Source organism: Fistularia commersonii, chromosome 25 (genome assembly GCF_037954325.1).
Source record: "Fistularia commersonii isolate RoL2024-O1a breed Wild chromosome 25, RoL_Fcom_v1.0, whole genome shotgun sequence".
In the NCBI taxonomy this organism is placed as follows: Eukaryota; Metazoa; Chordata; class Actinopteri; order Syngnathiformes; family Fistulariidae; genus Fistularia; species Fistularia commersonii.
The window spans coordinates 9986108-10008743 of NC_141308.1; the positions used below are offsets into that span (position 1 = coordinate 9986108).

Sequence of the window (22636 nt, forward strand, 5' to 3'; positions counted from 1 at the left end):
CGTCACAACCCCCCTTTTTTGGAGACGCTCTACTATGACAAGTTTGCAAGTTGAGATTATTGCCATAAATGAAATGTGGTGGTGGTGTGTGTGTGTGTGTTCTCACTTTTCCTCATCGGGAAAAAAAAATATAGCAGACTTGATTTGCTGTCTTGAGCTATCCGGCACGCTGCTCATGTAACCTACTCTTCTGTGTTGCATCCTTCAACACCGCGGAGAAAATGAGTCGGGGAGCGGAGAGCCACAAGCATATGGTATTAATTGAAAGAGGAGGAGCCGGAGGAGGCGCCCTGTGCCGGGACTCCCTCTCCCTCTCTACCCCAGAGAAAAGGAGCGAAAGATGATTAGAAACCAGAAGAAAGCGAGCCGTGATTGTCAGAAGGGACGTGAACTTGTGACTTTGCACAGTTTCTTAAAAAGCAAAAAAAAAGTTTTAAGTACTACGGACTTGCATGACTACTCCTCCTCAGGACTTTTTTTTTTTTAAAGAAACCCCTAACGGAAAGTAGGGGGGATAAAACGAGAATATTGAACAAAGTTTTGTTTTTGAACTTTTTCTCCCCAGTTTTTGTATTTTTATTTTATTTTATTTTTTTCATTTTTTGAAACGCGACACGGGTTTTTAAATGCAACGCTGTCTGATATATGAGAAGACCATGGCAGCCGAGACCAGGAACGGCGGGAGTTCAATGAACAACAACAACTGTAAAGACCACAGCCGGCGGAAGTTACTGGTGGGAGTGGATCTTTTCTGCTTGTTTTTAGGTAAGAATCCGCTTTCTGTCATTTTCATTTAACAACTGATTTAATAACAATGCTTGCGAAGAAACGTTCACAGATTCCCATGACTGCCAACGACTGTTTCTCTGTAATTGACATTGCTCACCACCGGTTACCTGTGATACCTGTTCAATTCAATTGATTTTTAATTTATTGCCCATAACTCCTTTGGAGTCGTATCTACAGGTGTGTTTTGTCTGTCACATAATTCATATTTACATCACCTTGCCATGTATTCTTTTTTCAATTTTCAGTTCATAATATTTTACAAGTAAGATTTTTTTTTTAAACCGTCATTCAAACCGCCTGTCGAAAACTTTAAAGCAACCGTTGAAACTTTTTGTTTTAACAGTCGACCCATCTAATGTTACCTATTAAAAAAGATTCTAGCGCAAGTAAATGTCTTTAAATGGAAGAAATATATACATCTATATTTGTATGTATATTTCAATAGCAGCTCTTCTTTGTTATGAAAACAATAGCGACAATATCTTCAACATAGGCTAGCTACGTTAAAGCTATATTATTTAAGCTATTAGCTATAGCTAATATGAGTGTGTTGGGCATAGTAAATACGTACTCTGTTCATGTTTGAGTCTGCAAGTTTCACATTTCTTGTATTTTGTCTTTTTAAATGTAATATTTGGTCTGTATGGTGTCAGAACATGTTAGAATATGTCCCTCAGTTTGTCCTAAAAAGCCCAAGGTGATGTCTTCAAATCCCTGACCCAAATATTTTCAAACTTACTGTCATAGATGAGCAAAGAAACCAGAAAATACTCAGATTTGAACTGAAAATTTGGCCAAAACCAATCAAAAGTTTACATGATAGGTGAGCTATTTAATCTTGTAATTATTTATCACTGCTTGTTTTCTAATGGTATTTTGTCATATTCCATTATTGTTAACTCATATGTATATATGTATGTGAATGATGTTTCAAACTTTTGACTTACATCCAGCCACCTTTTAAATAATGTAGCTGGTGGAACATCTTTTCCTCCTGCCAAAAAATGTGCTGGCAGAAGGGAAACCACTTAATATACTGGTCCAGGGGAATATATATCTTTGGTCACTCACACCTGAACAGCACCTCCGCTTTTAGTCCTTGTTATATTTTCCAGAATGTCTCAAATTCCTCTGCAGAAGGAATTTCTTTTGATCCCAACATCTGGTGTAATATATATGTATACACCTTTGTGGGTGTGGGATAATTAAGGCAAGTGGTGAAAAGGTCAGACCTGCATCTCTGTTTTTGTGTATGTTCAACAGTTGTAGGTTCAGGGCCAAACATTTAGATTTATTTCATTCTTTTTTTTTTGTATTCATACTCTCATTCTCTAAAGGAAAATATCTTATGTTGGGCACACAGCTCATATTTTAAATTCCTCTCATTTCATCTGACATTATGATATTTCAAATATGTTATTGCACACCATAAATGTGAAAGATTTTTCCTTAAAATCGAATGCTGATCTCTTGGGAGTTTCTTGCTATTGGCAAGATAATCTTTGATTTTACATATTTATTTTATTTTGAAATGATTTTTGCTTGTGCAGCTGATATAGTTTTGTTGTTTTTTAAAACCATCAGATTGTAGCTGCATTTTTTATTCTGTTAATTATGTTCTGTGAGATGTCCATTCAGGCTGTTCTGAAGCTGAAGTAGAACTTGCAATTGCACCAGGGACACCAGCTGCTCAGCTGTTGGTAAAACAATCCCTTGAAAGATCTACACTATAAACAGTCTGATATTGAGAGGCGGTGTTTGGGTGTAGTCTATTTTTTTTTTTGTCTGTGAGGGAGGTAAATCCCCTCATGATTTGCACTATGTTATGTGTACCTTCCCACAGAGAAGCTTGTCAACAAACCAACAGTGTTTTGTCTGGTGAGAGATGTGGTTTAAAGGGAGCAACCGCAAGAAGGAAATGGAAGGTTAGGACCAGTAATCACCAGCCGTCCATTCTCACACTCTGATTGCAGCTCTAGTATCACTGCACCCAAAGGGATATCTCTGCTGCTCTTTCATGCACGTGGAGCATCTCCAGTCACTGTTGGTCCCTGCGTGCCGTCAGTACTGATAACTGAGGAGGATTTCAGCACATAACAGCTGAATCCTGACAGTAAACACTGATAAAAAGGGGAAGGCTGTTATTTAGTTTTGTGCTTGAGCACCTTTTAAGGTGATGTGATGGGGTAAAGTTTATAGTATGCTGAACCTTTCATGTTTTCCAGTTACTCATCGTAAAATGTGTCTGTGTGGTTCTGCACGTGTCTCACAAAAGGTTAAGGGTGCTTAATTGGTCTACTAGATTGTCCACGTTTGTGAAACCGGGATAAATAAAGGAATTTTTGTTTCTTTTTTGACGTAAAATGTTGGTTTAAACAAATGATAGATAATGTGGTGGTAATTGCGACTTAATAGTATTGACTTTTTTTTTGTTTTGCTTTTTTTTTTAATTCTGTTTAACTTTGCCTTCATGTGAACCACACACTATCCAGTTAGACAGCCATCATTTGATCTCATCAAGTTGACTGAAATGATTTAGCAACTATATTTATGTATCTACAGTTATTTGTGATGACATTTAAAAAGATTATACTTTTTGCTTTTTAAAATGTGAAGATTCTTACTGATTGTTTTTTGTTTTGTTTTTTCTTAGTTGTACCTTCAAAAGTAGCTAGATTTTGCCTCTATATATACAGGACATATGGGGGTGTATAAACTTGCTGGCAAATGAATAGTCTGCAGTACTTCTGGGTAATATCTATTTTTACGAAATTGACTAACTGTTCATTTTCTCTAGTTATATCTGAAATTGCCCCACTGAATTTTACTCTCTGTATTCAAACAAGAACCATTTTCTTGGAAGTGTATATATTTGACCATATTTCTGTTTTGAACATTCAAATTCAGCTACTTTCTTCAGCTACAAGAAATACATGAGCAACTTGTCATCTTAGAAACATCGGCAAGACATTATAGAACAGAGTCTAGGGCTATAAATCAACACAAAATTTAGAAATGTCTTTAAATGTGAATTAGTGTGCAGTGACAGCAAAATCAATATTTAGATATTGGAACAATTCTCAGACATTCTAGGTCTTATTTCTTGTTTAAATGCTGGTGAAATGTTTCTTGACTCAAAATTTCTTTTTCTCACAAAGCTCAACCCAGGTCAGCAGGTTACCTCTGTATTTCTGCTATTTCTGTTTTGGACTGGCGATGGAAAACATGATGATCACTGTCAAAAACTGTTTTATACTCTGTTGACGTCATAGTTTTCTCTCTTAAGGCATATACATCCTGGGTGGAGAAACAAAGTCCAGAGAAGTGTATATAGTCAAAAATGATTCGATGCAAATAAAGCAGACCTTCCCCGGTGGTGCTATGTTTTGCAGGGTACAAGACAGACAGGGAGCAAGTTGTGTGAGTAAAAACAACTGCATCTGTGTATATACCACAACTCCCTCAGACATGTGTACATTTCTTTCGCCAGACAGTGAGAGATCCCTGCAAGTGGAAAAATGTGCGTCTGTTTATTTTAATAGTTATACTTGGTGTTTTGGCAAATACCTACAAAATATGGCGTGGATTTAATCCAGCTCAAGGGTGGTTATTCGTGTATTCTAGTAGTTTCCACTAACTGTGGGGGCATGGAACAGGCCCAAAAGAACCGCATCAGACACTAGCTCTTAATTGTGAATTTTCCGACTGATCTCGATGAGGTACGGCGTCTGAAGTCGGCATCATATTTGCTCAGCTCACTTTGGGTCCCCGGGTGATTGTTAAGCTACGGGGCAAATTTGACCAGAAGACACCTGATGTTGACATGAGCAACTGAGATCCTTCAAATATTTGGTTTGTTTCTGTTTGGTCTTGAGATTGGTGTTGAGCTAATGTAAAAGACATACCCATGCTCACTGACTGGTGTTGTTGCTGTTGGCTGGATGAGGACACTCTCCCCCTCTCACTCACCCCTGCACGCTGTTAAGAGCAGGAAGGGAAGAAGGCAGGAGGGGAAAATCCCAAGCTGCTTTAGAGTCAATGCTGATGCTGCACTGTTTAGACGGATGGAACGGGTTTGAGGACTAAGTGAAGGCAGCCAACATAGGGGAGAAAAAAAAAAACCCAGATGAACGTCTGGAAAACTGGACCTGACAGTGTCTCACTGCGGTCATGTTTGAAGCACTTGACCCTACGCAGCTTCCTTAAAGGCTTTGGACAGCTACACTTTATTCCATCAAGTTGTTTGCCACCTCCCTGTCTCACTCTCTCAAACTCTGCCGTTCCATCTCTGGATTTGCGGTTTGTATTGGGCCTTTTAACGTGGTTACAGGGGTCAGGACGCCGGGGTTAAAAGCATCCATCACTCCCCCCCCCCCCCCCCCTTTTTTTATTCCAAGTGATTTCTATCGATAGTCTGGGCAGCCCATAAGACCCCTGTCTGGTAATGTCTGTGCGGTTGCGTTCATGGCCAGGCAAAGCAAACTGAGCATTCAGATGTTCATGATTTAGTGCAGTTTAAATACTGTATATTTTCACAGTCACAGAACTTGAAAACCCACCAGACCTGCTTCGGCGCCGATCGTAGCTCCACCCCGATATTTGTGTGAAGAAGGAGAACAAAAACATTAATAATGTGAGTCTTGCTGAGCATGGAGGGGAGGCCAACATTCTGAAGTTCCCATCATGCAGCAGAGCTCCCGCTGTAACCTGAGCTCAACCCAGCTGGACCTTCAAAGGCCAGTCAGCTGTGTGTGGAAGTTTGGGGCTCAGAAACTGAAGCGTGTGTTGACATTTGGTTGGAGAAATCATGCCCCCTCCTCACCCGGCTGCCGTCAACAGCTCTCCGCGCTGACCTCTGCACCCCGCCGTCTCAGACAGAGAGGAAGGGAGCGTGTGAGCGAGAGCCCGCTGATTTTTGTTATTCTACGTATCGACAGATAGCTGAATTATTCAAAGAGTGACTTGAAAGCCTTAGCATCAGTTAAATACTGCTTTGAAGTGATTTTGAAAGTGTTTGCCAAATTCTGTCTGTCGGCTATTTGAGGCCTCTCTTGGGCACAAAGTCCTCACTCCAATTTCAAAGTCCTCCATTTGGTAAAAGGGGAAAATGAGCTGTTCTTTTTGGCTTGCATTTGCGTTAACACCCACTCTGTGTTTGTTGTCACTAGATAAATAAGATCTTTTTGCCACTTAAAATGGCAAAAGACACTAAACTGTTCAGACGCAGACACCCCCCAGGCATCGTAGTGGGCCTTTTTAAGTGCAGTTGAAAGCCTCTGCGGCACAGCGAGGAAGACTCTGATATTGTCGAGGTTTTTTTCCCTGTCACTTAGAAGCAATAGTTTTGCTGAAGAACATGACACATTCAACCCTTTTAGCTCAGCTTGTTTGAGATAGCTGTACAGATGAGAAGCACAAAGAAAACACATCTTTTGATTTTTTGGCATTTATTTCAACTTACTTTATTGGTTTTCCTCATTTTCTTTTTGGGAAGCATAAATGTCAGTTTATAAAAAACCATGTGATCCATAACTCAAAGACATATCTGTCAGGAGACTTTTATCTGTTTTGTACGACTGTTTTACCATTTTTTTTTCACGATTGTTTTGGTTTGTTACTGATGTCTGCTGTCCAATGTGCTGTCTGTCCAACCATCCAGTGTTTCTTGTTGCGGTTTTTTTGCACAAATCACCATTCCCGCCTTACCAGAGAGGATTCTTCTGCAATGACAACAGCATCAGCCTTCCCTATAAGAGCAGCACAGTGTCCACCACTGTGCTCACAGCAGTGGGAGTCACTGTGCCCGTGGTCTCAGTAAGTTCTGTTGTGGTGCAGCAAGAAAACAGCAAAGCAAGCACTGGGACACTCAGTACATCTTAAAGTTGGTTCATCTTGCAAAAAAAAAAAAAAAAAAAAAAGAAGGAATTATGCTCAATGCCTTCACATGATGCACCTCATTAACTGTAAATTATGTATAATATACAACATTGCCAACCATTTTCCAAAGCACAACATCAAAAGCGTTCAGACTGATTTCCAACCCGGTAGGCAGCCATTGCTCACCATTTATCTAATTTCCATACCAGATGGGCTAAGCAATATATCAAATAAAATACCAAAGACTTCCTGACCTTGAAGGCTCTTAAATATAAGCCTTCTCTGTCTTAACTCTTTGTAAGGCTAAAAGCTTGGTCAGATGAAAATTCGAATTTGCTTAGTCTTCAAATATTATTGAAAATTAGACTGATATTGCTAGCAACATTATTAAAATAAAAAGGAATCAACAAAAGTGTTCAATGACCAATAACCCCCCCCCCCAAAAAAAAAATCAAAGAAAGTGCCAAAATATCTTGAAGCCAGAGGTAACCAAAATACTTTCTCAAGTTCAAATTTATGATTCTTCAAATACGATTTGTGAATAACTAGCTGCTTAGCCCTGTGAAACATGAACAAAGCCAGCTTTTAGGACGCTGTAGTCTGTTCATTTACCATTTTATCCTCCAAATGACACGAAACACTCCCTGGAAAGTAATGTTTGCTTGAAAACAAGAAAAACAGTCTGAACATGCACTCAAAAGGCTTGGAAAATGGCATGCAACATGTTAAAGCATACACGATTAGAAATTAATAGGCTGACGTGAAAAACAACAGGTTTAGTCTGTTAGTATGCCTAAGACGTGCTCGAGAGCCACACTAATTCATAATTGTCCTCAGCTGACGGCCACAAAATGAACTGAGTCAGTCCCAGATGTTTCCTTGTTGGCTCTCGCTTGTACCCGTGACCTCCGTAATGTGCATATCATTAACCCCACGCCTTCATCTCTCTCCCTCACCCACCCCCACCCCCTTTCCTTCTCTGTAACACTCACTGCCTCTTCTCACTAGCTGGCCTGCCTTTCTTGGTCATTGAGACCAGCGCTGTTCAGCCTTACCGTAGAGGGTTTTACTGCGACGATGAGTCCATCAAGTATCCAGCCAAAAATGGAGACACCATTAGCGATGGTGTGCTTAGCGCTGCTGGCATTCTTATCACCATCCTGTCTGTAAGTCACCTCACTCACTAATGTCACCACGGCCGTTTCTTTCAGCAGCCTTCACCGCTACTAGCAGCACCCACCTCCACCTGCTGCATTCTAGCCTATTTCCGAGAAAGTCATTTGTATGCAGTGAGACCCTTTTAACAATAAATAAAATGCACAGATTTCTCTTCCAAGACTGACCACTTATATTCCAAGTGGATTGACTGGAGGGAAAGATAGGTACAGATTCCATCAGAAGACTTTATCTGACAGGCTCCTCGGTGTTGTGTAAACTGATATTATCTACCTGTGTAATCAGCCCTTGTGTTTGGCTCCAGCATATTCAAGATAACATCCCGTCAACAACATGGCTTTAAGGTTTTCTCTTAAGGGCCTGAGATGACTCGGTCGATTAAGGCACTTGAACAAGTACGGTGTTTAGTTGCTTGCTCTGTCACCTGGGAGAAAACACTGGTAATCTACACAGCAGTTATCACCCTTTGCCCTCTTTTTTTAATTAAAATCTTCTTTTTTCCCCACTCACCAGATGTTACAGCTTAATACAACATCCAGTCTTGTCAGAGGCATTGACTTCCACAATTACATCTGAGATCACCGCCTTTCACGTCATTGATTCTTTCTCAGATACCTGCAATGAAGAGCGGGATTTCATCCTTTATTTCTTTTCATGGCTATCCAAAGAAATAATCCCAACTTCGGCCTGATAGCTCACTATATTCTTTGAACTCAAGCCATCAAGGGGGAGGCCTGCAGGACTTTTGTGTGGTTGACCTTCTAGTACAGCTGATCTTACGTGTCGGGAGCGAGATTCACGTCTCCTTAAGTTACACTGAAAGCACTTGCAGTTCTCTAGCAGTGAACGCAAAAGCTGCAACATCATTAAAAAGGAGGCCATTTAGAATTTGAATTTGTCCATCCAAACTTGAGTCTATACAACAGGAATCCAAAATCATTTTTGATACGTCTCGTCTTTTCCTTGTCTCAAGATATGTCTCAACGAGCACATTGATAGTTCTCTACCTGCTTCAAGCTATCTCATTAATGTGCTTGTTGAACGTCTAAACTTATTTATAACTCCCAATCATCCCCCATTTGCCCAAGAGTTGCAGAAGAGGACACAGAGTATAAGGTTAGACGAAAAAAAAAGTTTTAAGAGTATCATAACAACAAATAATATAGTGAATAGGCAGTCAAATAAGCAGAAAAAAGTCCAAATCACCAGTGTGGCGATTGTCTCATTTGAATTAATAGTCTTGTTAATTCAGATTCAACAATTTTCATCCCTGCACCTTAGCGCCCACTTAAAGGTCAGTTTTAAAATCACCAAAAGCAGATTAGTGCCCCCAGCTGGCACGTTTGTCATTTTTCTGGGATAAATCATTTGGAATTTTAGCACCGAGACCGTGTGGGCTGTTGTCACCTGGCAAACACACACTGTAGTAGGCTGCAGGAAGAGCCAGTGGTGAGAGCAGACTACTATACAGGACTGAGGCCATAGGGGTTTTCATGGTGAGAGCGAGTTCTGGGCCTGTGTAATTATGGTTGACGCAATGGTTGTTCAGTTAAATACTGCAATTCGTGGGGTGGAATTGTGGTGAATACCCAAAACAAGAAGACTTTGCCAGACATCTTATTTTCCCCTGGCGAAATCGTGACTTTACAATCCATCTCTCACCAAGTATACTCTGGCCAAGCTTTGTGTTCTGTGAACCAGAACACACCAACACTCAGTCATTTGTTGCTTCATTTCCCACTGCATAGAGAAGAGGCCACAAGAGGCCACATCCTTTATAATTTATGCAGATGTTTTAGAGAAGAAAGAAAAACACAGAGCTGTCGCTTCAGAAGTATGAGACCATTGACATAAGCCACAAGACAGCATCTTGACCCGGTGATTATCTTTGAGGTTTTTGAGTAACAGCTACACATCCGATTATGCCGATTCATTTATTCATTTACAGCGTTAAATCTTTCACACGAGGCGAACCAGATGTGTTTTCTTCCGTCCCTCTTTCCCATGAAAGCAGCTGGGCCGTATCGAGCGGGCTCTAAAGGTCTGGATGGTGGAAACAACCCACTTTATCAGCTTGTTAAATCTCCTTTCGGGCTATCCCTCAGCAGAGAGTGTTTCCCAGAATGAGACTTATATCTGCACCCCTCGCAAGAATGTCTGATGAAACCGAGATACTAACATGAAAACAGCCAGACATCCCGAGTGAAATCGGAGCCGGTTCAGGGAGACAGCCGGCACGGTGAAAAACAAACGTGCCCCCGACGTACGCCTGGTGGAGTCTGGCCACGAAAATCAGATACGTTGCCTAGCTCAGCATTTCTGCTGATTAAAACCAGCAGAGCCTCCCCTCCTCCTCACCGCAGCTTCCCTTCTCCCACTCCACTCTTCATTTCTACTCTCACCTTTCCTTTCTATTCCTCTCCATGAGTTTCTTGTCAGTTTTACTCCTTATCGCTCTCTCGCTCGTTCCTCTCGGTCAGCCCTCCATCAATTCTTTTCCCAACAACCTCCCCCTCGAAGTCTACACTGTCATTATTGAGCTGCTGGAAGATAGCGCTAGACGAGGGGGCTGGGAGAGCATTTCTGAGTCCGAACAGCTGGTGTGAGTTAGAGCCATCCGCCTCCCTTGAAGTGCGCGTAACACGTCCATCGTCGGTTTTAGACTGCGGTTTATTTACACACTTACAGAAAACTATACATGTCAGACAGTTTGCTTCACCTCCCACGTCGCCCCAGTGTTTTCTCCCAGATGTAGAACGGCTCAGGTAAACACATACAACCATAAAGTAGCCCTTTTAAAACCACTTCAGCTGAAATCACTGCCACTTCTTTTAGTTTTCACAATAACATCTTGACCCTGAAAAATGTTATTTCAGACATATATCACTATTATGCTCCACTGCGAGCCTCTGAGTCCTCCACAGCCCGCGGTTCCACGTGTCCACCTTCACTGTTTTGTTTATACCCGGCACACTTCAAATAAGCCTTCAAAAGAACTTGAAACACGTTGTGAACATCTTGAAACACAGAGTGCTTCAGTTTTGCGTCAGGAAATGACCAAGGGACATTCAGTTTACAACATCTTAACGATGTGTTGAAAGCTAATGTCAGAACGGAAAATATAAAAGGTTAATAGGCATTTCATGCTGTCAAACAGGGATATGGATGTTGAGATTATTAGCATACTTTCCATACTTTACTAAAGTTAGAGTGAGCATTTCAGTACTCACATCGTCTTCTTTTGTAAATCAACAGTTATTTATTTGTACAAAATGTTATTATCGACACATCAGCTGATAGTATTTTTATCTTTAGTAAGTGTTATCAAAATATATTTACAATGTCAAATTCAGTAGCTCATGCAAAATGTCTCTTTTAGTGTTTTTCTAGCCATTCCGTCATGTCTGCCTTCATTAATATGTTGGTAGTCTCTAAATGTTGTCGGGACACTCTTAGGAAAATCAATAATGCCGGATTACCTGATTGTTAATATATCGGCAAATTGATCTTGAAAGTTTTTGCCCAGCTTACACCTCGATAGCACTTTATCTGTTAAAGTCAGCTAATAAAATTGGCTGATGTTAGTAGCGCTCGGGCTCAAGATAACTAGATTTCGAAGTTGTCCTCACATGCCTTCTATGAAAGAATGACAACGCTGTGTTTAGGTTAAAGGGTGGACGTTGGGACTGTGTCGCACACGTTGCTAACATTTTCACTCATCCTGTCCCTTCAGATCATCATTGGCGAGAGCTACAGGATCTACTTCCTAAATGAAGGATCCAAGTCTTTTGTGGGGAATCCTTACATTTCAGCCTTCTACAAGCAAGTGGGCGTGTTCGTCTTTGGCTGTGCAATCAGTCAATCCTTCACTGACATTGCCAAAGTGTCTGTGGGGCGCATGCGCCCCCATTTCCTCGATGTTTGCAAACCGGACTTCACCACTATCAACTGCTCCTTGGGCTACATCACCGACTACCAGTGTCAGGGGCCAGAGAGCAAAGTTCAGGAGGCAAGGTAAGAAAAATAGCGGAGCCCATTTCTTTGTCAGTTCAAGTATCTCTGGAGGTGTCGAATTTTTAATAAACCAACGGTTCATTCATCACTGAAGACTCAATGTCTCAAACGGAGCTTTTGAATGTTCTGGTTCTCACATTCCAGTTCCGAGAGCATTCAAAGTTTTCAAAAATATGAACTCTCGCTTGATTTTAGCTTCAATTCATGTTGCTGTAAAAATGTAATATTTGTTCATTTGTGCTAAAGATGAGTGTCAATGTCCGTTTATTCTGACCCAGACCTGGGCATTTTGCGGCCCGCGGGCCACATCTGGCCCGTTTTGCTTTTTTATTCGGCCCACCAAACTATTTTCTTTGAATATTTTAAGGAGTATCTTCAATCAATATTGAATTTAGACACTCCTTATTTTTTCCTTTTGTTTAATTTTGTGTGGATGATTACATACAAAATAATTTTGGTACATTCACATGATCATCAATGATTTTAATATTGAAATAAAATGCCAAAAAATTTCAAATTTTCATTTTGTTCAATTTACATGCTACCTAGTTGGCCGTGCATAAAAATTATAAAAAAAAATGTGGCCCGCCAGCCAAAATAATTTCCCATCCATGCACTAACCTGTGGTACAATTGTCCTCTTTCATTCAGAAAGTCCTTTTTCTCTGGACATGCTTCCTTCTCCATGTACACCATGCTATACCTGGTGGTAAGCTACTTTATTTTCTTTTTTCTTTTTTTTTTTTAATGAATGCACATACTGTCCCGAATTATTACTCACTATAGCAACCTTCCGATATTTCGCACAGTTCTACCTGCAGTCTCGTTTTACTTGGCACGGAGCCCGTCTGCTTCGCCCCTTGACCCAGTTCACCCTCATCATGATGTCTTTCTACACCGGCTTGTCCCGCGTCTCCGATCACAAGCATCACCCCACTGATGTCCTGGCAGGTTTTATTCAGGGAGCCCTGGTGGCCTATTGCATAGTAAGTACACTCAGTATTACGAATTCAAATGACCCCTAACAGCTCTTAAGGTGGCGATATTAAACATGATTAATAGCTACCCTTTATTTGTCATTATGTTCTGTCACAGTGCTCAAGTGGGAATGATTGATATTTCTTTTTTTTTTTCTATTTAAAATGAAAAGCAGATTTCAGAAGTGCGCGACTGAGAAAATCAGACATCGTAGTGTGTTTCCATTGCACGAATTCTTGGACATTCACCAGGTTACAATAGAAAAGAGTGTGCAAGTAACCTGACCTGTTCCTTAATACATGCAGAGATTCTTCACAGTCAAAATGGGAAGGAGAAAATATGAGACTTGAATAATGTCTAGACCGGGAAAATAATTTCAACCTTTAAGTCTTGTCTGGAATACTTCTCTGCCTAATGCTGTATGATCAGATATTGATGCTATATTTGTGTTTTAATTATAGACATGAATGAACCTCAAAGTATTTTGTTTTTGAATTTACTGAGGATACCATTTAGGATCTTTTTGTGTATTTGTAGCCATTTTTTTCAGATTTTCTAATCCAGTGAGTGTTTTCATCTAATGTTGCATTGATAGAATCATAAGACTGATACAGTGTATATATCTCCAACTTATAGCAGAGCAGATAGCTTCAACCGTCTCGATTTGAAGATCTCTGTCAGTGTACATAATGCTTTCAGCAAAATATACCAATAATTGTCTTATGAATCGAATACTATTTGTTGCTTAGTTGACAATTTCCAACTCGGGTCTGAATTTATTCTCTCTCCTCTACAGGTCTTCTTTGTATCAGACTTGTTCAAGCCGAGATGCAGACGTTCCACCTTATCGCAAACCCCGGTTAAAAAGGAACTTGTTCCTCCAGCGGACATCCGAGAGAGGAGCAATCACCTGATCATGGCATAGAGAGGATTTGCAAACTGGACTGCACACAACCCTGACCTGTGCCATCTAAAATTACTACTTCAGTCACTGGCTAAGACTGGATCAGATAAACTCAGACAAACAGGATGACTCAGACAAACACGGCTTTTTAAACATCTCATCGGACAAGGACGGGGCTACGGGAAACGCTTCTGTTGCGTTCCCAAAAGAAATTTGCAATTTCCAGCTTTCTCTTTGGTTCTCACTGGACATTCCAGAAGAAGAAGAAGAAGAAGAAGAGAGAGGATAAATCATTCTCCTTATTTCCGGGGATCATTTTCTTTCCTCTGAGAGATCTACCTTGAAGGCTGCCCTGTTGTTAAGGCGAAAAGTCTGACATCATACACTGACAAATGGCAGCTGCATCCAGCCTGGGAGCAAAATTCCTGCCACTCATTCACTGTGTGACTGATACAAAAAAAAAAAAATGAACAAAAAGACAAAAAACAACAAATTCCTCAATATCTGGAAGGATGTTTTTTGTAGGTTTATGTCAAACTCGTGTATTTTGTTGTATTCTGTGATTTTTTTATTTTTTTTTTTTTTTTACAGCACTATTTTAGCTAAGCCCAGTACTGTTCATCACCACTTGAATGACCTGAAGTGAAGCTTTTGTAAAGCTTTGTAAGCCTTTAACAATGTCCATACCGTCGTGCTCCTTAGAAGGTGCACGTGAGTTACAGTAGGGGGAAAGAAAAATGAGGGCATATGAGTTGGATGTGGGCCTCCTTCTGCTGGCTGGGACGAGCCCCCACTGAGCCATTTAATGAAACGACTGTCTGTTATATGTACCAGACAGGCGCTCACAAGTGTTAGTGCAGAGTGTGTGCATGATGGGTGTGTTCCCCAGTGTGTGTGTGTGTGTGTGCATACTTCACTGTGAGCGCGCCAGTTAATGTCTTGTCTATATATTTTTCGGTGTTTATAGCCTACATGTGTGCCTCTCGCTCCAGCCAGAGGAGGGACACCTGTTCCAACAGACACACGTAACTCAAGATGGAACACTGTGGAAAACAAGCATCATATGCAATAAATGTACTTTACTGTTACTAATCCCAGTGATGATTCACATCACCGAGAAATCCTGTGATATACTGCGTTTCACACAGGCTTTTATATACATTTCAGCAAGACAGGGATTCTCCTGAGCGGTCGATGTTCCTGTCGCCGTAGCTTTTCAGTACCAAAGCACAGTGTAACAAAAGTGGTGTTAAAAATAGAATTTATGGCGCATTTTAAATCTGACTCCAGCAAACTCTCACAAGAACTTGTGCGGTGATTGTTTGGCAACAACAAACAACATATCATAGGAGGAAAACAAAACTATTTACATTGGATTGTGAAGGTGATCATGACACAAACATTGCTGCGTGGCGTTCTGGTTATTAATGATGTTATAATGAATATTTAAAACCACTGAGCATTATTTCAATTGGGCTTACTTGCCTTACTGAGTACCCTTTTTGTGTATTTCAATTTTTAATACCAGAGTTATTATCCACAACTAGAATTTGTGTTTTTAAAAAGATCATTCAATGTTTGAAATGCCTGAGAAACAGAGCATTTACATTGATGTGAATGCCAAGCCCGTATTTTTTTCATACCTAAACAGATATCGTGACATATATATCGATATCAAAGGACCTTTGAATATCCAGGTTTTTTCTCATATGACCCAGTCATTTTAAGTAAATAAAAAAGAAAAAAAAAAAGATATGTCACTTATAGAGCAACTAGTTTTTCATTGTTACACACAGCGTCGGAAAGTTATGTAAGCTACCACATTTTGTACAGCAGTGTATTATACAGTATATATTTGTGTATGTGTGTCTTTTTGATGAAACGCCCACTACGACTTTGCGTCGAGACCTGTGTAAATGTTGCTGCTCAAAGAAGCACAGCTGAGCGAACGTCACCCAGTAAAGTTGACAACTTGTGAATATGTACTTTTTGAAGACCTAAGCTCTCGAAGCGGATAGCTTCAGTATTGGGGGGGAAAAAAAAAAAAAAAAAAATTGCCTTTCAGTATTTTTGTAATTCCATGTGAAATTTTGTACAATAAAACTATACGAGGAAGACAAAACATCTTTTAATAAAAGATCAAGAAGAGCGTGTTGTGATGTTACCCTTGTTGTTTACACCTTTACTGACCGACAGTGTCTTGGGGCTTTTGTGCTTTAATTCAGCGGCCAGCCAAGTTAGCTTGCGATGGAGAGATCTGGGCGTGGAGCGATGGTAGACTTCCATGCTCGGCTTCCTGTGGGGAAATAGTGTACATTCCAGGCTGTAACCCCTCTCCCCAATGGCCCCCTGGAATAATATAGACTCCACATACCAGCTATGCCAGAATGGCAAATTACGGTCACATATGAGGCTGCTTATGAGAAATATGATTTTCCTTTTGAGAGCGGTTGTACCAATGTTTGTAAAAATCACTGGGGTGTGTATGTGCGCGCGCCGGTGCATCACGAGCGGGGTTTTGCAGCCGGCTCGCTCACATGATATCCTAAGCTGATTGATTTCACCGTGGATCAGGCGCGGTATTCAGAAGCAGATTAGACTCGATTAGTTTTGATAAGCTGCGAAACGAGTTTTGTTAGGGTGACCTCACGATGGGGTGTTCCACTGGAGCAAGATTTTGTTATGACTACGGTTATTATTGCTGTTTCCAGCATTTTAATTGTGCGGAAGACCACACCCTAGAGCGTGTGTCCTACTGTTTCAGGGGGATTTTAGTCATGCTGTTGTTGTCCTTAAGAATAAAATTAACTTTGGTCTTTCAGTCAGTTAAAAAAAAAATATAACCAAATCCATGACTTTTGAGCTGCAGGAAGAGGTTTTGCCAACATGTACTTCTTCTCGCTTGGGTGGAGAAGTGAAAAAATCCCGTGGTTGCAGAATGATGGATCCTAGTGACTCTCAAGGACAGATTCCTTAACGTTGGCTTCTCCTTAGAATTTAAGAAATCCGAACAATGTGCCTCCATCTCCTGGTGTTGTGCACGCGGCCGTCCTCGTCGGGCAGATGGTAACATCATCTGGAGTTTGTGCTGTAATGATTACACTAAATGAATTGATAGTGAACAGCAAAACTGCAAAACAAATTATACGGCTATTTCATTCGGAGTAGCTGACAACTGCGACATTACAACCTGTGTTTATACCACTGTTTAAATATGCTATATAATGAATACTAAATCAAATTTAAATTTGCTTAATGAGAAAAATTGTCCCGAGTCCGATGCACTTCGACGATTCTGCATCCGACAACCAAAGAAGACCTTTTAAGTTGCAGGTCACCGCAACCACAGCCTCAGCCCTTTGTTTTCCTGACCATTCTTTTTTAACTAAATGCTGTTTTGGTACGGTCATAGTGCTTGTCAGGCTGCTCTGTTGTGGAAGAGAGTTGTGGAGTGGCCAAAAAGGTGTTGCATCTACGTCAAAAAATGCAAAGTTGACATCGGATTGCAGTGAGCTTGCGTTGGTTTTGTCCGTGGTGCGGACAAAACCAACCAGACCAAACCGAAAACGTGAGATACGTTAACTGAAGCTTCTAAATTGCCGTATAAATGAACGAGAGGGTGTGAGCGGCCCCGGTGATTGCAGGGCGATCGGTCCGGGTTGAATCCCGTCTCTCGTCCAGCGATGGCCAGGATTCGGCTTCAGCATCACGACTTAATGGTGGAAATGTATAAAATTTCAGCGAACCTACACGCTATTATTGTGTCAGCGAATATGACGAACGAAAGCCAGCTGAAGAAGGACCACACGAGGAAGATCATTGCATATTTGGTTGTCTGCCAGGGTCGAATTAAAAACCGGGAAAATAATGCACGGTAAACCTTGTGAAAAGCTCCGCTCTAACTCATGCCGCAATGTTTTTCTAAACTTAAGCAAGGAGTTTTGTTACGCAAATTCTACATGGGCTAAAGTTGTATTTAAAAGCCTTGTGCAAGATTCGAGCCAGAGCCTCATGGCTGAGACGCTCTTGACACGATTCATCCGCTTCTGGTCGGTTTGCCAGAGGACTTTGTCACTGTTTATACTTTATCTCCTGATTTCCTAGAGGTTTCTTTGGAGGAGAAGGGCTGTCTGCCAGAGAGGTTTTCTGGCAGAAACCCCGGAGCTTAGATTCTCCCGACACAAATCCGCGCCCAATTCGGGCGTCCTTGAGAGCAGAATGGCGCGCAGGTGTTAGCATTAGCCTGACGTAGCCTCCATCCTGTCTTTTCTTATAATCGCAGGGGTGAAACGCTAACGAAACGGCAGCCTTGTTGCCTCCCCGTCTTCACCGACCCTAAGGTTGCACCCCACAGGCCGCGTGCTTCTTTTGATTTATTGCACATACGTCCTCATTTCTCACACGATTTCACTCCGCTGTGTTTCGGCCCGACAATGAAGCGCGAGTGGCGTAATATTTCCTGCGCTTCCAAATGCGGCGCTCTTCAATTGTCGCTGAGCGAACGACTACAAAAATGTTCGTGAACCTCTCCTGACCCGCTCCATTTAGTCGTCCGTGGCGCAAGATTTTCTCAGAGATATCCTCGGCTATAATCAAAAGCGAAAGAGGGTGCGCGCTGCGTATTTTTAGTGTTCGGCAGACCGACCGGTGACTCGGTAGTCCCCCCGGGTTTCTTTTTCGCATTTTTCAGCTGGATCTATTTTTCTCGCTGGGATTCAAAGAGGCTTTCTTGATCAACGGTGCTTAACATACTAATAACGGAATCCTTTTCATGTGGTTTTTGAGAGAGGAAAAAACAACTCCCCCCCCAAAAAAAAAGAAAAAAACTGTTGTGTTGTGTTTTCCCAGCGCAGTTAAAACCCTATTATTGGTGAAGTAATTATCCTGCGTGATTTGCAAATTCTTTTCGTGAACTCGACAACACTGTTGCGGTTCCTCTGAAGCGATGCCCTATCCTTTCTTTTTTTTTTCCCCCCGCCCCCCGATCCCGACCCCCTGGGCTCCGACACAAAGTGAGATTGTTGTCTGCCGCGACTGTTACGCATTAAACAACTGCATTCTCTCCACAGCCAAACGCATTAGGCTGTTTGTTCACTTGAAGAGTTGCCTCCTTACAATCCGTGCAGTTTGTTGTTTTGCAATGGCTAATGGGAAAACAGCGGGATTTTATTTTTTTTTTATAGTTTTTTTTTGGAAAAACTCGCTCCGGCTGCAAAACATTTCGCAGGGAAACTCGATTAAAAAGCGTGACCCGTTTCGATCTTCGAGAAAGTTTGAAAGCCGGACCGTCTGCTCCTTCGGTCCGAGCCACGGCTGTCGTGAGCTCCGACGCCACGTGACATTATTAGCAGACGCCGCTGAGGTCATTTTTTTGCTCCCTGACAGATGAATGGTCGCCTCGAGGAAGCGGGGCACACCCACCGAATGCCCTCACTGATAAGTGACCTCATTACGGCCCCGCCGGGCCTGTTTTTCTTATTCATAGAACGCCGCGATGAAGGCTGCCCGGCTCCCCGAGGGACCTGGGCTTTTGAACCGCGCCAAATTCTTGGACTTTCCAAAAGCTTTTCTTGACTTGGCTCGTGGCGGCGCATGACGGCCGCTATCAGACCGAACCGCTTGCAAATGCACGGGAAAAGCGCCGCATCTTTAATCTCTCAACATTAGCCTTATTTTAGAGCATTTAACCCCTTTAACGATTCATTTAAGAGGATTAAAACAAAAGGGAGGTGAAGACGGGAGACCTTCAGCGACTCTTATCTCGCCCTCGCTCTTGCACTCGCAACAATACATGAAAACCGGGGCCCCTCGTGACAATCCCCCCCCCAAAAATAGCCACAAGTGCTGTGTTTGTGCCCAGAAGCCTTCGGTCACGGAGGGCTTTGAGTTGCAACGCTGCAGCTGTAAGTAATTCTCTCCCTCTTTGTCTCCATTTCCCTCCTTCTCCATCCATCCTCCCTTGTGTCAGGGGAATGTAAACATCAAGTAGGAGGCCAAACTTCTGCCATCGTGACCTCCTTTACAGCTGATATGGATTGGGGGCTGCGGTGACTCGCGCTCGGAGGGGTTCCGCCGGAGAGGGAAGGCTGCAGCCTCGTTGTCTGGCAGCCCATATAAACAGGTGCCTCAAGGCAACGCGTTTAAGCGAGGCCGATGCTGGTTTCGTAAAAATCTGTGGAGGAGAAGCAGTAATGAGTAACACCGCCACACTTGGCAAATGTCAGCTTGTCGGTCGACATTAGGTGCTCGCCGAAATTGAGGTCACATGCATTCGCAGTTTTGTAATAATTTTATATGTTGACGATAAAAAAGGGAAAAAGGCCCGAGGCTTACGTTCGGGAAATGAACGTCTCCCCCGAATTTCGAGACACCGTCTATATTTGGCGGCGGTTGAGAGCGTATATCGACGGAGGCGACCGCGACCGAGCCGATCTCGATCAGGCTCGAACGGCCGAGGCGTCTTTTCCATGTCAACTCTCCCACCGGACAACGTTTTACCCTTTTCAAACATCTACTCCACCTCAACCGGCCAAATGTACACAAAGCGTAAAGCGTGATTAGCGTTCGAGCGGTAAAGGCGGAACAATTTGTTGACAATTTGACCTCTTTCTGGAGAATTTCCAACCCTAAAATCAACATCCAAGAGCTAATTCTCTGGAATTTGACATGTTTGGACGTGGAGGTCAGGTTTTTTTTGTACTCAACGATAACCATCCCCTTCTCCCGGACGGACTTTCAATGCTTGTAAAAATCCTAAACAATGAAGACGTCACCCGGTGGCAAATGACCACCTGTGATTTTTCTTTCTGGGCGTCTTATTTGTCTCCTTTGTCCACTGTAGACTTTCCTAAATCTATTACGTAAACTTAAATATGTAAACAATATCAGTCATTTCTGTTGTCCAAGTCCAAGGGTTTTTTGCCTGTTGATCTTTGGTACCATCTCTTCTGTGCGACACACATTGTTTTTTAAGAATCAGAAGGCAAAAGTAATTGGTGAGGTTAAGGAAAACTTTATGTTTTGCCATAAAGTGTGGGATTGATACTCCAGTCCCTGTGAGTCACCTTGTCCGCACCTTCTTGCTACTCAATATAAATTATCTCTCGATTTCATATCGCTTCCTCATGGTTCCCCCTCGAAGGTTAAACCCTTGGACTTTGCTGAGCCTCCATTCAGCTTAACTTTAAACTTGAAAATATTTCATCACATGCATTTAAGCTATGCTATTTGCAGAGCGCAGTCATGTTCTTAGAGGAAAATCCTTCCTAAAATTTGAAAGCTTTCCCTGCTCTCCTGTTTGCGGTGACTTCCTTGCAGCTTCCTTATCCTTACCTAATAAACTCAAAGCTTTTGTCCGGAGAGCATCTCGGGTCAACATTTTTTCCTTTAAGCTCAGGGATTGCTCTTTTGTATTGAAAACCCTATGGCTGAAATCATTGAGAGCGACAGAGACGCTCCCACGTTGTGCTTCCATCCACTTTCAGTGTTTGGAGCCTCCGGGCATTTTGGCATTTCGACTCATTTTCGGTTTGATGCTCCGATCACATGGCAACATCCGTAAAATCCCTAGTTATAGTTCACTTAAAGCTCTTCCAAAGCAAAATCTCACATAACCCCCCCCCCTTATTCTGGTACCCCTAAACATCGACAGCCCCGCCCTATTAAAATGATTTCCAACTCCAAAATCCCAAGGCCATTTTCCTCCTCTTATTTCTTTCTCTGCCGAAGAATTTTGAACAAATTACCTCCATATGTGCCTGAAGGAGCCCCATGGGAAAGGGGCCAAGAGGAATATACCGCTGTCAGAACACAAACATTGACTTCATCAAACATCGCAAGCAGCACGCTCTGATGCTCTCCATATGCTCACCTGGATCGCCGATTCGTCCGCTGACAATAAGGCAACATGTCACCGCCGTTATCATCCAACCCTACATTTTTAACCCCCTATCTTAGACGAGGGGGCGGATGCCGAAGCTATCGTGTCGGCATCTAAATACAGAGTTCGTTTCCTCCCGACCTTGAAATGATAAGATTCGACGCGTGAGTCAAATGTTTGGGAAATCGGGCGATGTGTTGAGTAAAACCATAAAAAGCCCCCTCCGCGGGGGCCTCGCATGTTTTCTGCCAGCGACTGGAGAAACAGCAGAGACGGAAACATGAGACATTTCAGAAAAATGGAGTAAAAGAATGGCGAGGAGGACCGGGTATAACTTCCCCCTTGTGATTTACTTTCAATCTCAGGTGCCGCACTCGGTCAAACCGAGACCTATTTCCTTTGGATCCCGGCCAGATGCTTTTGATTGTTGTTCGCTTTTTCTGTCCGACGTCACTCGACAGGCGTTCGCCCGTGACCTTTCGGGCAGCGACTGCACGTCTCTCCGGGAAGCTCGCTTACACAAAAAAACAAAAAAAAAACACCATCAAAAATCCCGAAGAGAAAAATCACCCAATCAAGCGTAGCTGTATTTCACGTAATCATGAACGTGTCTTGAGCTACGGTGCTCCCTCATCTCTGACCTCTCACATTAGGCATGTGTGATTCATTGGGGCTCGGCTCCCATTTCGTAAGCTCCGAGCTGCACTTTATCAGACCTTTGGGCTAATCCAGAAGAATCTCCCAGTGCCTCCATCCCAAGCTTTTTTTTTTTTTTTAAGGCCACAGCATGCACGGAGAAATTGAGGGGGAGAGAAGCCTGAGGATTTGGCAATAACTGCCTCTCAGAGTTGTGGCGCAGCTATTAAATTGCAGATGGGGAGAAAGGGGGGGGGGGGTTGCTATGAAGCATTCCAACTGGATCCACTAGTTAGCCGGTGGAGAGACCGGTTAATGATAATTATAGAGAAAAATTAGAAATTTAATAACTGCCCGGCACGAGCAAATATGGGTTTGTAAAAA

General features: G+C 42.3%; 1 protein-coding gene across 2 annotated transcripts; it reads left to right on the top strand.

Moving 5' to 3' along the window:
• The first annotated feature begins 473 nt into the window (after positions 1–473).
• Positions 474–15883, top strand: LOC147219218 (phospholipid phosphatase 3-like). 2 transcript variants are annotated; one of them, XM_086172386.1, is made up of 6 exons: positions 474–765; positions 6449–6603; positions 11576–11856; positions 12507–12564; positions 12665–12841; positions 13630–15883. In XM_086172386.1, exons 1-6 carry the CDS (start codon positions 627–629, stop codon positions 13756–13758), a joined length of 939 nt encoding a protein of 312 aa, XP_086028512.1. In that variant the 5' UTR covers positions 474–626; the 3' UTR covers positions 13759–15883. The 2 variants fall into 2 exon arrangements, with proteins under 2 accessions (XP_086028512.1, XP_086028511.1); XM_086172385.1 differs by lacking the exon at positions 6449–6603 and adding an exon at positions 7675–7832 and having other exon boundaries at positions 13630–15488.
• Positions 15884–22636: the final 6753 nt, after the last annotated feature.